This window comes from Tachyglossus aculeatus, chromosome 2, assembly GCF_015852505.1.
Source record: "Tachyglossus aculeatus isolate mTacAcu1 chromosome 2, mTacAcu1.pri, whole genome shotgun sequence".
NCBI classification, from domain to species: domain Eukaryota; kingdom Metazoa; phylum Chordata; class Mammalia; order Monotremata; family Tachyglossidae; genus Tachyglossus; species Tachyglossus aculeatus.
The window spans coordinates 63,197,821-63,211,922 of NC_052067.1; the positions used below are offsets into that span (position 1 = coordinate 63,197,821).

Below are 14,102 nucleotides of genomic sequence, written 5' to 3' on the forward strand. Positions count from 1 at the left end.
GAGAGAGCAAATACTTATGAAGTACAGCTGACCAGGGGTACCAAATCATACTGGAATTTGGTAGGACTAAACAGTTTAAGCAGAATGGCTATGCTTTGAAAGACATGGCTCAGTAGTAGAAGTTTCAGGTTATAATATAGATCTATAATGAGTTGACCCAGGGAAAAGTTAGGTATGTTAGGAAACATATCCATAATCATTACAATCAATGTGATGAAAAGCAATCATCATACTCATCCTCAAAGCATACTTTGAATTTTTTTAATGGTATTCAGTAAGCGCTAATTATGTGTTGAGTACTGTTCTATGCACAGGGGTAGATACAAGTTATCAGGTTGGACATTGTCCCTGCCTCACATGGGGTTCACAGTCTAGAGAAGCAGCATGACCTAGTGGAAAGAGCATGGGGCTGGGAGTACGAAGATTTGGATTCTAATCCTGGCTTTTCCCCTTGTCTGCTGTGTGACCTTGGGCAAGTCACTTTACTTCTCTGTGCCTTGGTTACCCCTTCTGTAAAATGGGGATTGGAACTGTGGAAATGTGGGGATTGTCCCACAAATGGGACAGGGACTGTGCCCACCTGATTTGCTTGCACCCACCCCAGCACTTAGTACAGTGCCTGGCTCACAGTAAGCACTTAACAAATATCACAATTATTATTATTACTATTACCTTGGGCAAGTCACTTTACTTCTCTGTGCCTTGTTATCTCATCTGTAAAATGGAGATTCATTCATTCATTCAATCGTATTTATTGAGCGCTGTGTGCAGAGCACTGTACTAAGCGCTTGGGAAGTTCAAGTAGGCAACATATAGAGACGGTCCCTACCCAACAGCGGGCTCACAGTCTAGAAGAGTTTCAGGCCAGAGGTAGGACATGGGTGAAGGGTTGGCAGTGAGATAGACAAAGTCTTTATCTAAGTTAAAGCTAATGGAAAATAATTCAACAAAATGTATTTTGATATTGATATAAAGAAAAGCTAAGCCAATATTTTTACTCTGAAGCTACAACTGTGCCTAGCCTAGGCAGAAGCTGGTCAATATCTGTTCTTGAATGCTGATAATGTGGTTTGTCTTTAAAACCTGTTTTACCTCCCTGCTGCCTATAGAGCTGGAATATCCTCTGACATGAGCTTGCTCTTTGTAAATAAGATTCTGACAAAAAGAAGAGAATGATTTTTAAATTCTCTCTTCCTTTTCCAGGCCACCAAGGAAAGGCTGAGGAAAAGAAGATTCCATTAAGGAAGAGATACCAGGAGATCCAAACCTCCTGTTTCCTATTTAGGCTGAGTACCTAATTGTGGGACAGGAACTGTGTCCAACCTGAAGTTTAGTAACACTTAACAAGTACCACAATAATAATAATTATTATTAATTTGGAAGGAGGAAAATCTAATCCCTATTTAATCCCTGTGCAATAATAATAATGACATTTATGAAGCGCTTACTATGTGCAAAGCACTGTTCTAAGCTCTGGGGAGGTTACAAGGTGATCAGGTTGTCCCACAGGGGGCTCACAGTCTTCATTCCCACTTTACAGATGAGGTAACTGAGGCCCAGAGAAGTGAAGTGATTTGCCCAAAGTCACACAGCTGACAATTGGCGGAGCCGGCATTTGAACCCATGACCTCTGACTCCAAAGCCCGGGCTCTTTCCACTGAACCGATTAGATGACTTGCCCAAAGTCACAGAGCAAGTAATTGAAATATCTGGGATTAGAACCCAGGTCACTGAACTCCCAGGCTCATGCTCTTTCCACTAGGCCATTTTGCTTCAGACTACTGAGATGAATGGCCCAATGGCTGAACTCAGTAGTGACAGCAAGTATGTTTTAATATTCTTAGAACTATTCATTAACTTTCAAAAGAATATATCAATCAAAATGTTCTTTTCACGTTCAACCTGAAATCTAAAGTAACAGGATACAGACCTGCAGATGATAACTATCTTTGGTTGAATTTATAACTTCCCTTTAAGTACTATCTGATGGGAAGGTCATAGTAGTTACTAAATATCCTAAAGCACATGGAATAACAGAAACCAATGTACATGTCAAAATACATGGTGGTACTACTTAAAGTCCCAACTGGATCTGAAATCTTGTCTTCTCTAAGAGGAAGCTCTTTTCCTAAAATGATAAACAGAAGTACTTCCTTTTCAGGGGGAAAAACACAACCACTTTATTGCTTACCCTTTTTAATCCCTGGCATTATAACTGAAGAAATAGTTGTCACATTTGTACTCTCACTGATTCCATTTAAATAATTACTTGCTCACTGAAGCCTGTAACAATTTGTCACTACACAAGAGGCTGTTTTTTTGGCCCTGTACACTATCTAAAACACATTTGTTTTAACTGCCATGCAGCTTTAGCTTAGCAGAGGGACGGCTGAAGTGCCAGTCACCTAAGCTGCTGTCAATGTCGGCACAGAAAATCCCATTTCCGACCCTGACATCACTGTGTATTCTTCAGTTTCTCCAGATCTGCCCTTGGAGGGAGAAAACACTTTCCTATTACCACTGAAGGTCCACGTTCTCCAAACTAACAGGACTGATGTGATGATTTATGGCACTTTCGGCCTCTAAAACACAATCTCCTTATTCTTTCCAGGAAATGTGCATTTTTCTACAAGACCACAAAGGACTTCTCAATTTGATCCTCTTTGTCTTTTTTGCTATTTCTCAGAGACCTCAGTGCTAAGGCCAGCCTTATTCACGTGCACGCAAGTGCACATAAATCCATGGTAAATGCTGCACCATTAATACTCCTTTGGTGCATCTCGTAATTACTCGCCTTTCCATTGGATAGCCTTTGAATTAATAAAGCTGGAAAAAAAAATCCCACAAATGCGCAGGGCAAAAAAATGTGATAAATGCTTAAATTATTAAAAATCCAATATTTCAAAATGCACAATGCAATAAAAAGTGTATGACTACCCCATACAAAAGACTGCAAGGATAAATGGCCTTGCATTGAACAGATTTCCTCTGTAAGAAATAACGAATGGCTGAATTATCCGAACAGAAAAAAAGCCCTCTCTGAATCTTCCTTTAAACTGGTTATTCCTTAGGAATACATAAATCTTCTTAGGCAGGGCACCCTGCAATCTGTTTGTTGTGGTTATTTTTGTGGCTCTGGGGGCCAAAGAAAAAAGGGAAAAAATGACTGTTGCTAATAGTGGACCAGAATTTATAGTGCCGTTTCAATGCTCAGAAGTAATCTTATTTCAGCAAGCCAGACAAAACGGATAACAACACAACCCAAATATAATATTACCTGGGACAGCATTAGTGGGGGGAGGAGTAAGCCTCTCCTAATGGCCTTTTCAATAGCTTTTCACTTTTCATCTCAAATGTGAAAGTATGTTTCCAGGACAAACAAATAGCCTCCTACTCAGCATTAGGGGCGGCCATCTTATTTATTTATTTCCAAACCTTAATTTTGACTAGTAGTTTCCATTCTTTCTCTTCCACTTATAGAAAACATACAAGAAAACCTTCAGAGCGAAGTCACCGGGGAATACAGCTATCAAATTAGACCCCAGCAAACAATTCGGCAGCTTAGATGGGAAGACGGGCTGTCCATTCTCTTGTCTGACAGGAAAACGGCTTCCGAGGCTGATGGCCAAAGGAGGAAAGGAAAGGCCAAAAAGGCAGAGAAAGGGAAAGAGGGAGAATCCAAGAGCCCCAGAACTTTTAATAAAAATGGATTTCTTTGACCCATCAGGTGAGGTCAAGTTTTGTATCACTGAGAGCCTGATCTGTCAAAGTACAACACATGACAATGTCAATAAAACAAATTCCCTGGAAACATAAAGGAGACTTAGAAAAAAAGGGCATCATCTGAAGATGAGTAGGAAAGGCTTGAGGATCTCGGGTGTGCAAGCATTGTCAAAGCCAGCACCAGAATGGTCCAATACTATCTAATACTTGGCACTACTGTTCTTCATATTAATTAGATGTGATCTTGTTCAAACTAGCCAGTTAGAAGAATTTCAAGTGAGTTTAAGAGCCTGACAATACTGAAAAATTTATAAGAGTTCATTTACAAAGAGACATATAATTTTTCAATAGTGACAGGCTATAAATAGGACGTACTGAAGCATCAGGTATTAGAAAAGGTGATTTTCCCCCATATAAAAGAGAAACACTTTCCCAGTGTCATCCTACCCTTTAATCATCACTTGAGAAGATTTAATCCAAAATGGGTTTCTTCTCCACCATGAAGGACAAATGGGTTTCTTCTCCACCATGAAGGACATGAGTGGGATCTAAGATGGGGCATGCCATGGGGCTAGCAACTCCTAACTTTTTATCTGAGCAAAGGAAAATAAAAACCAGCACAAAACATTAACAAGGAAGACTTCCCACATTGTAAAGAAGAGAACATATAATTTATGGAAGAGGTAGGCCCAATTTAGGCCCACAGGGTCTTGAAAAGCTGAAGAGATGCCCACAATGGTTCAGTCACATACATATTTCCAAGAAGATTTTCAGGCAACTCAAGTGTGGCACTCCCCTCACCCATGTAAAAATGCAATATTTATTACACCAGTATTACACTCCATAGGGCTACTGTACCAAGTGGCCTGCTCTCCACCATTTACCTGTTGAACTGTTCACCATGTTAGGGGCCATGCTGTAAGGGGGACCTTGTGGGTTCATCAGGCTGGAGCTGTTATTCATGGGCTGGTTGTAAGGCGAACTGGATCCCATAAGTCCACTCTGATTCATGACAGGAAAATTCCCTTGCCTGTATGAAGAGAAAGCAAACACACAGACACACAGACACACACACACACACACTTGGGCATTACATATTCTGTTGAAAAGTTCAGGCTATTGCTCATCATTTTCTACAAGAACATTAACTTCCTCCTCCACTCTGTAGATTTTACATTTTTCCTTTCCTCCAGTGGGGAGAGGGAAAGAATTTTCTTTAGGCTTTGGTATGCACGAAACAACTCTGGTGCTTTGGTTCCTGTTGGATACGGGGATGAAAGGAATATGGAAAAGGGAAGTGAAAAGTATGAATGGAAGAGCAGGACAAGGATTGCAAAGGCAAGCAGAACAACTCTTACTCCATATTAAAGCTACCAAGTCTCTCCTTCCATCCCAGAAAGAAGAAAGGAAAGAAGTGGGGTATTATTTTGAGAAATTCACTTATTTATTCTTAGCTAATATGTGCTTGTTTGCACAAATGCTTCCAAATTTTGGAAGCTGGATAAATGGATAAATGGGAGTTGCTAAATTCCAAGATAAGTCTAAATCCTACTACTGGTATTTAACCTTTTTTTCTTTTAATGAAATACAGTTTTGACAATGATTTCAGGATTGTGTGTAGAAAAATGTCACATTTTCAGGATTCCTGTAGTAAAGATCTTTTTCCATGGGGAGCTGGATGGCTTAGTTCTATTTTTTCCTGCCACTCTATGAATTTCTTCAAAGGTGCAGTCTAAAGGTGTTGTCTAAATAAAGTCTTTTTCCCCCCAAGTTAGTTTTGTCCTTTTCTCTATGGAAGACAAACTTCTCATCACGCCTACAAAGAGGAAAAGGGTTGCCTTTGATATGAAGGAGACAACTACCATGCAATGTCATTTCTCTGATGGTGCTTGTAATGAGACATGGGGGAAAGGAATTTAAATTGCGCAGTGGTGCAATTCTCTCAGGGAAGATTACAAAGCAAAAGGAAAGATGATGGTCACAGTGGCAACAACTTTAAAAGATTTCCCTGCACTCAACAAGCTTTCTTATGTAAATATTGGACTCTTAAAAACTTCTCTAAAGTTTTCGTTCAAATGATTTTCTCTCAAGGAAAACTGGTGATAAAAAGACAGCTTCATGTTTTGTTTCTACCAAAGAAATTGATTTCTGTACTTCTGATTACAAACTACAAGGTAAGCATCTACAGGTCTCACCATTCATACTGAGAGGGTCTGTTGATTATAGCAATGAGAAGTTTCTCTCCCTCATGTTGGCACTTGTTTTAAGTCAAATAAGTTGAGATTCCTAACTTACTCAGAAACCTGGAACCTCTAACCTTTGCTGAACAAAAACTATACTGGTAGGTGAAATTATACAGGAACAAAGTTGTGTTTTTTGTATTTGGTTGTTTTTTTATTAACATTAGGGTATTGCCAATACACAGGAAGGTACTAACAAACCATTCTGCTTAGTGATGAGCTGAGAAAGATCTAAAGGGTCTGAAAGAGGAACATTTGGATGGGAAGAAATGAGTAAGGGTTTACCTCACCATTTCATTCTCACCAAGGACCTCCACTGGGTAAAGGCTGCCGACTGTGACATATAGTGGTGAATCAGTGGCATAATCCAAACAAGAGTCCATTAAGAACTGAGCTGAGATCACCAAACTCATTCTGATTAACCTCCAGGTCATTAACCACTTATAAATATGCTTTCCAGCAGATGCTAAACATATTTATATATGCTTAAGGTCAAAGCATCATCTGTTGTTTGTTGGAATTAACTCAAAAAATCTTACCCTTACTTCTGTGTTGCTTTCAGGCAAGGAAATTCTGAGGCACACTTAAGCAGTAACCAAAACATACTGTATACTTTGATATTTCCTCTACTTTTTTTTTTACAGCCAAATGAACAATGCAACTTCTGAGGCTTAAGAAGATTAGTGCTGATAGAGAAGATATAAATATTTACAGCAAAAATATGTGAACTGGAAGCCACCAGAAAAAGCCTTTCGCTCTAGCATATGGGTTGCTCTTTGTCATATACATTTCCCTAGATTACTAAAAAGGTGCCAATCCCGTTTTTGCAAGGTTGAAAACAAGGACCAGTTCATTTGCGGGAAGAATGACTCCAGTTTTATAGTTGTCTCAGGTGTTTTGCCTCCACCCATGTTCCTTCCAGTGTTGATAGCCACTAAATTAATTTTATGGCAATGTTTGCATGTACTTTCTATATACCTACTTGTTTGCTGAACCCAATAACTCAAAAGGAACCCAACTAGCAGGGATGATAATGACACTTGACAACCCAGTAGCACTATTATCAGTTCCTTTGCAAAGGTTCTTTGTCCCCAAGTCTCTGTAACGGACGCAGATGAGTCTGTTGTTTACAATGGGATATGCCACCACCATTTCTCCACCAAATAACAGTCTGAAAGATGAATGGTTTTCAGGCCCAGTGAAAAACCACTGCTATCGCTGGGCACACTTTCAGCTGAATCTACCAAGGAGACTGCTCAGAGTGTTCTAAGTAGGTATGGAAAAAAGTAGGAATGACATACTAAGAAAAGAAAAATCTTCAGGTCACCAGTTGCTAAAACCAAGGTTCAACAAGTCAGACATGCAGACTGTAGCTAGCTCTCTGACTGTATCCTATCCAGGCCATCTGCTTTCGTCTGCACAGATCAGAGAGTTGGCAAGTGGGGCCGGGCAGAGCAGCAGTTCTTTCAACAGGCCCACTTCACTTCCTGAGAAGTCTTCCAAGCTGCCCAGGGTGACTGATGTAAGGCCCCCTGGAGAAAGCATTTGTTGGCCAATGGAGATGGAGTCAGAGGACACCAGTGCTGATCAAAAGTAAGGGTGGGGGGTTGGGGGTGGATAGCAATATGGTCTCAGTAGGAGTCCTAATGATTGTGGCTTCTGAGAGTGTGCTCTATTAACTAACCACTGCGAGTTACTCGAGTTACTCGGAAGCAGCGTGCCTTAGTGGATACAGCACAGGCCTGGAAATCAGTAGGACCTGGGTTTTAATCCTGATTCTGCCACTTGTCTGCTGTGTAACGTTGGGCAAGTCACTTCACTTCTCTGTGCCTCAGTTACCTCATCTGAAAAATGAGGATTAAGACTGTGAGCCCCATGTGGGACAGGGACTGCGTCAAACCTGATTTGCTTGTATCCACAACAGTGCTTGGCATATAGTAAGCAATTTACAAGTACCATAATTATTATTATTATTGTATTCTAAGTACTAACTCTGAACAAGAATGAGGAGGTACATTGAATAATAACAATTAATAATAATTATGGTATTTGTTAAGTGCTTACTAGGTTCCAGGCACTGTACTAAGTGCCAGGGTGGATATAAGCAAATCAGGTTGGATACAGTCCCTGTCCTGCATACGGCTCACAGTCTTAATCCCTGTTTTTACAGATGAGGTAACTGAGAAGTGAAGTGATTTGTCCAAGGCCACATAGCAGACAAGTGGTGGAGCTGGGATTAGAACCCATTACCTTCTGACTCATAGGGCCGTGCGGTATCCAATACGCCATACTGCTTCCTGAAGACCAGAGATTGTGAGCAGAAAAGTAGAAGTAAAAAAGAAATGGCTTTTTGGAAGAAAACAGAAGCCTATTACCTCCTCGAAGACCCAGGGCCTAGCAATCATCATGTCAATAAAGGGAGATTTCTGTTGCTCCACAAGATAAGTTACATATTTAACTGGGCCCAGCCATACTCCATGGGGAAGCTAAGGGCCTAGTTATGTAATGTGTGTTGGGTAGTATATACTAAGGCAGCCCTCACTAACTACATATTTCTGCAATGCCAAATTTCTGCTAAATCTCTCCCTAGAGGGGGGACAGCAGGCTTCTTATTTAAGAACTATACAAATACTGAGATTAGAATTAGGAAAGTCTAGTAGTAGATCACAATTAGCTTCTCAACAGGATAAAAGCTGATTCAAAATCAAGAATGTCTATCAGTGAAAATTAAAAGCAGCATTTGTAAGCATAAAATTAAACTTGTTCCTTTTGAGAGGACAGGTCATAGCTTGACTTTTTCATTTGGGGAGCTCTAGGCATTCATTTCCACTGCATCTTTGGGCAAATGTTCCAAATCACCGCTGTTTCAGTTTTCCAGATTCTTAACTGGTTGTAGCCATGAATGCATGGTAGCTTCATACGGGTAATTTGAATAAACACTTTAAAATTTTTTTTTGTTCTCCTAAGGTAGCTATTTTACTGCAAACTGTGAAAATGACGGTGTTGGGTTGTACTGACAAATCACAGTATACTGACCAAATTGCCTTCCGTTTATCTGTGCCAGATCTACAGCATGACAATATTTTCCTCTCTTTTAAATGTCAATGTAGGACTTGGTGGTTTGTTATTAAACACCCTGACCCTGCATACCAAACAGAAGTGCTTTATTTAAACCTGTTTTGAGTTGGGCTAGAAGCATCTATAATCTGCCCCCTTCTATGACGTCAAATCTATTAGGATTGTCAGAGTAATTGAGTTTTGAAAATTATTTTCTTGAAGACTTTTTCTCCCTCCTCAGTCCAAATATGCACATTCACTTACACACACACACACACACACACACACAAACACACACACGTATTCAAAAAACAGATTTTCCCCATTCTCTCATACAAGACTCCTCAAACACAAAACATCCATCTGCCAACAAAGGACACAGCATTGAAAAATGAAGAAAACAAACAGCAATTTAAAAATGACCACACCCAATGGTTCAGGAGAAATTAGGGAAGAAGTGGTCATTTTTCACTATATGTTAAATTTACCTCCTCGAATGCTACCCTGGAAACAATATTCTATACATATTTTAAAATTTACAATTGGACAACAACAATTTAATTTAAAAAGAAATCTTAGCATTGTTCTTTTTGCTCTTGTATTTTTAAAAAGTCATTTAGGACTTTTCATTTAATAAGTTGCCAATGTTTTTTTTCACTCAAAGAGGAAAGGGGCTTCAATATAATATGATGTGTTTAACTGGAAATCAGATTTCTAGTGAATACACATTCTTAGGAGATGGAGATTGGAAAGGGTGCACAAGTTTCAAATGTGGATTCCAGGGTGTGAAATAGCAATGGCAAAATTTCCACTTTGACTAAGACATGTAAAATAGCTGACTGAAAATGCATGAATATTCTTTAGGATAATTGTAAACTCATTGCAAACAGGGAACATGTCTATCAACTCTGTTGTATTGTACTCTCCCAAGAGGTTAGGATAGTGCTCTGCATACAGTAAGTCCTCAATAAATACGATTGCTTGAGTGACTGATTGATTATATCTTTGACTTATGTTCCTTGGCACTGAGTAACCTGCTGAAAAAATAGGTATCAACTTTGGAACATTTTAAAATTGGGACTGAAAATACAGATGCAAGGACACTCATTAACCCAAACAAGAGGGTCTACTGACAAGGCATAAAGCTGGAAATACAAAATTGTTTGCATTATCCGTAACTGTGATATGGGAAAACAAGTGGAATAGTTTAAAATCAATTTTGGGACTGCTTTTACATCAACGGTGACACATGCATCCTAATGCATCAAACTACTTCCCTGAAGTTCTCAAAATGTATAAGAACACGGACATTGGCTAAGTGTCTACTATATGCAGAAGTCTGAACTAGCCACAAAACCCCCTCTGCCAATTTAATGTATATTAATTTTTATTCAGAGAAATCCCATAAACATTAACAGCTGGTCTGCTGAGAAAGTCCTTCAATAATAATAATAATAATAATAATAATAATAAAAATAATAATGATAGTAACGATGATGGCATTTGTTAAGGGCTTACTATGTGCTGAGCACTGTTCTAAGTGCTGGGATAGATACAAGATAATCAGGTTGTCCCATGTGGGGCTCACAGTCTTAATCCCCATTTTAGAGATAAGGTAACTGAGGCACAGAGAAGTGAAGTGACTTGCCCAAAGTCACATAGCTGACAAGTGGCAGAGTCAGGATAAGAACCCACAACCTCTGATTCCCAAGCCCGGGATCTTTCCACTAAGCTATGCTGCTTCCCAATGCTTCATCCTATGTATCTCTTGGGTGGGGCAGCACCCAAAGATTTGCAGAAGAGGGTAATTTAATTCCTTATTTATTCTAGATTGCTTGAGATCCAAAGTCTATAGAGAAACAACCATCCCACAGATAATTTTCTGGAGTGACTAATCAATTAGTATGTCTGCAACAGCCCTAAATTAGCTACTCCGGCAGCAAAATCACTTTAATCTTTGATGAGTCGGCAGCTCTGGTAAAAAAAAAAAAAAAAGATAAAAAAAAAAAATCGACCCCACTGAAAATAACATGGCATTGGCATGGCTAGATCTTAGTCAAAGAGGAAAATGAAATTCTATTGATTTCTGGGACATTTAGAAATATAAATGTAGATTACTGTTTGTAAATGCAAAAAGACTTGATCAACTGACCTTCATCAACAGAGCTATTCTGGTACTAAATGAATGAACAGTTTCTTCTTCTCGCCTGGCACGCATTTCTACTTGCCCAGCATGGAGAGGTTGTTGGCTATTTCTAAGACCACTTACTCAAACATTATGCTGGAACACTGCAAAAAATAGCTCAGAACAATGTTGCTGAGCATATTTTTAAAGTAGTGTAGGATGCTCAATTTGTATTATGGAAATTAAAGAAAAACAGTATTGCTGCTTTGGATGTAAATGAATGATGTTCAATTCTACCAGATATGTAGCATGGTGGGGGGGAAAAGGGATTCATAAGAAAAACAGATAAAGATTATGTTTACAAGAGGAAATAGAAAGATTACAACATCAAGATAAATCACTAATTCCACATGTTCAGAGCAATCTCAGGATGTCTTGAATAAATTATTTTATTAGATTTGTAATCCTTCCATTTTGGACTTCTTTTTTTTTTACATAAGCACTGTTGCCTTGAGAAAGGTAACTATTTTTTCTTTCTTTTAAACTGTGACCAAATCCTCCAAAAAGGCGAGGGAATCAGCCAATGTTTGGGCTAACATAAATTAGTATACCCATTTCTTCTGTGTCCTTCAGAGCTCTTATTCTTTACTTATCATAAATTATACTTCTAATACAGAATCATATGTAAGCTTTTGCATGAAATCAATGTGAATGTTATACAAAAGCTTGCAGTGAAGTCAAAGACCTTTTTCTCATTGCAACCCCTATATAAGACTGCCTTCCTGACAATTTGACTTTGAACAGTGATTCTAATGTTTGTCTACTTGTCTACAATCTCAATGAGGAATATGTCAGCACATGGAGAAACATTTCTTGAGCGGGAGGAGAGCTGAGGAGGGAATGAGTGGGGGTTCTGCAGTATGCTCAGTAAGCAGAAGTGCATATGCTTGGATTTGGCATGAAATTAAAGTGGCCTTAAAATAGCATAGAAACACAGAGTAAAATGAACCAAAACATTCAACTAGGTTTGGTTTCACCTGGTTTGAGAGCTTCACAAAAACACAGTGAGAGTTCATTTCGCTCCCTCTATGCACAGCTTATTTTTGTTCATGATTACTAATAGAATTTAAAAAACCATGAAGCATCCTAGATGGTGTTTACTATGTTTACTATGTACTAAGCACTATAGTGCATGCAAACTGGGCAGTCCCTGTCCCACATGGGGTTTACAGTCTAGGTAGAGAGGGAGTAGGTATTTAATGCCCATATTACAGATGAAGAAACTGAAGCACAGGGAAGATGCCTCTTGCCCAAGGTCACACAGCAGGGAAATAGTAGGGTTGGATTAGAACTCAGGTTCTCTGACTTACAGGAACTTACTCTTTACACTAAATCATTCTACAAAAATTATTTTTTTTCCATCATTAAGATGGGGAGCTTAAAGAAAAAGGCAAAGAAAAGACAATAAAGATCCCACATAGTTTATTTCATTCCTAAAAATGCCCCATTGCCACAGAAGTGATCTAATCTCTCTCCTAAAGTCTGAGGAAAGCTTTGTGTCCCAAACTGGATTTCATGAGAGGCTATGTCATCAGAATAGTTTTTATTCTTTTGTTTTACTTCACAGCTACTGCTCAGAGACATTCCAACTCTGGAAGTAGTGTGGCCCAATGAAAAGAGCACAAAACTGGAAGCTAGAGAATCCAGGTTCTAATCCTGGCTCTGCTACCTGACTGCTCTCTGACCTTCGGCAAGTCATTTAACTGTTCTGTGCCTCAGTTTCTTCATTAAATACCTGTTCTTCCTCCTCCTTAGAATGTGAGCTTCATGGGACAATATACATAGTAAGCACTTAAATGCTACAATTAACTATTATTTTTCCCAACCTCTTATCTGTTCTGTTTTCTGGCAGTCATCACTGGAACTGCATCTATTCTGGGATTGCAACACGCATCCTCCTTTTCTGATTCAGCCCTAGACCGGTCCTTTTCTTCAACGCAATGTTATTACTGTAAATGAGTTAGCAACTTTCCATGAGAACATTGTTTTCATCTTTTCACTCCAAAGCAACTGTTAAGAAGTACAGCTCTCAGCTTTTATTGTGAGAGAATCCATATTTAGTGTGTAGATTTTTTTAAAAAGTGCCTGCCTGACTTCTGGTAATCAACAACAGATTACTTCCCCCTTAGTTCCTTCCTCTCTCTTATGTGTTACTTAGGCAACTGGATCTTTCTGTAACCTTTAAGCACTTGCTATTCACCCCACCTTCAAACTCACAGCATTTATGTATATAGCCTTGATTTATTTTAATGTCTGTCTACTCCTCTAGATTGTAAGATCCTTGTGGTCAGGGAACACGTCTACCTACTCTGTTGTATTGCATTTTCCCAAGCATTTAGTATAATGCTCTGCATACAGTAAGCACTCAATAAATACTACTGGTTGGTTGATTAATTCAGAACTGTAACTGTTTCTGCCTATTTCTCCTTCCCAACTCAGTCAATCAATGAAGAGAAATAGACAGGAACAGTTAAAGTTCTGAGCTAATCAACCAATCTGTGGAATTTACTGAATGCTTACTGTGGGCAGAGCATTGTACTAAATGCTTGGGAGAGTACAATACAATAGTTTGGCATACGTGATCCCTGCCCACAAGGAGTTTACAACCATTCTGTGGTTGCGGTCAGCTGACCTCTCATCCACTGTTTGAACATGATGCACTGAGTTCTAGCACCCAGAAGGTGTTTTTAAATCCTGAGTCCAAAACACCGCAGGCTGGCACTTCCAAGACCTAGATTTCAGCAAACTTCATCTGGTTACGGCATGCCATGCATCGCAGAACAAGGTCAATCAATCAATCAATCAATCAATCAATCAATCGTATTTATTGAGTGCTTACTGTGTGCAGAGCACTGTACTAAGCACTTGGGAAGTACAAGTTGGCAACATATAGAGAC

At 39.2% G+C, this 14,102-nt stretch overlaps 1 protein-coding gene across 5 annotated transcripts in view; it reads right to left on the reverse strand.

Annotated features, from left to right (window-relative positions):
* ARID1B (AT-rich interaction domain 1B) overlaps positions 1-14,102 on the reverse strand; it is a 541,437-nt gene that overhangs the window by 45,980 nt on the left and 481,355 nt on the right. For all 5 annotated transcript variants that reach the window (XM_038762779.1, XM_038762785.1, XM_038762806.1 and 2 more), the window contains one exon: positions 4,608-4,753. In XM_038762779.1, the coding sequence (XP_038618707.1) occupies positions 4,608-4,753 (146 nt within the window). The remainder of the gene's footprint in view (positions 1-4,607; positions 4,754-14,102) is intronic.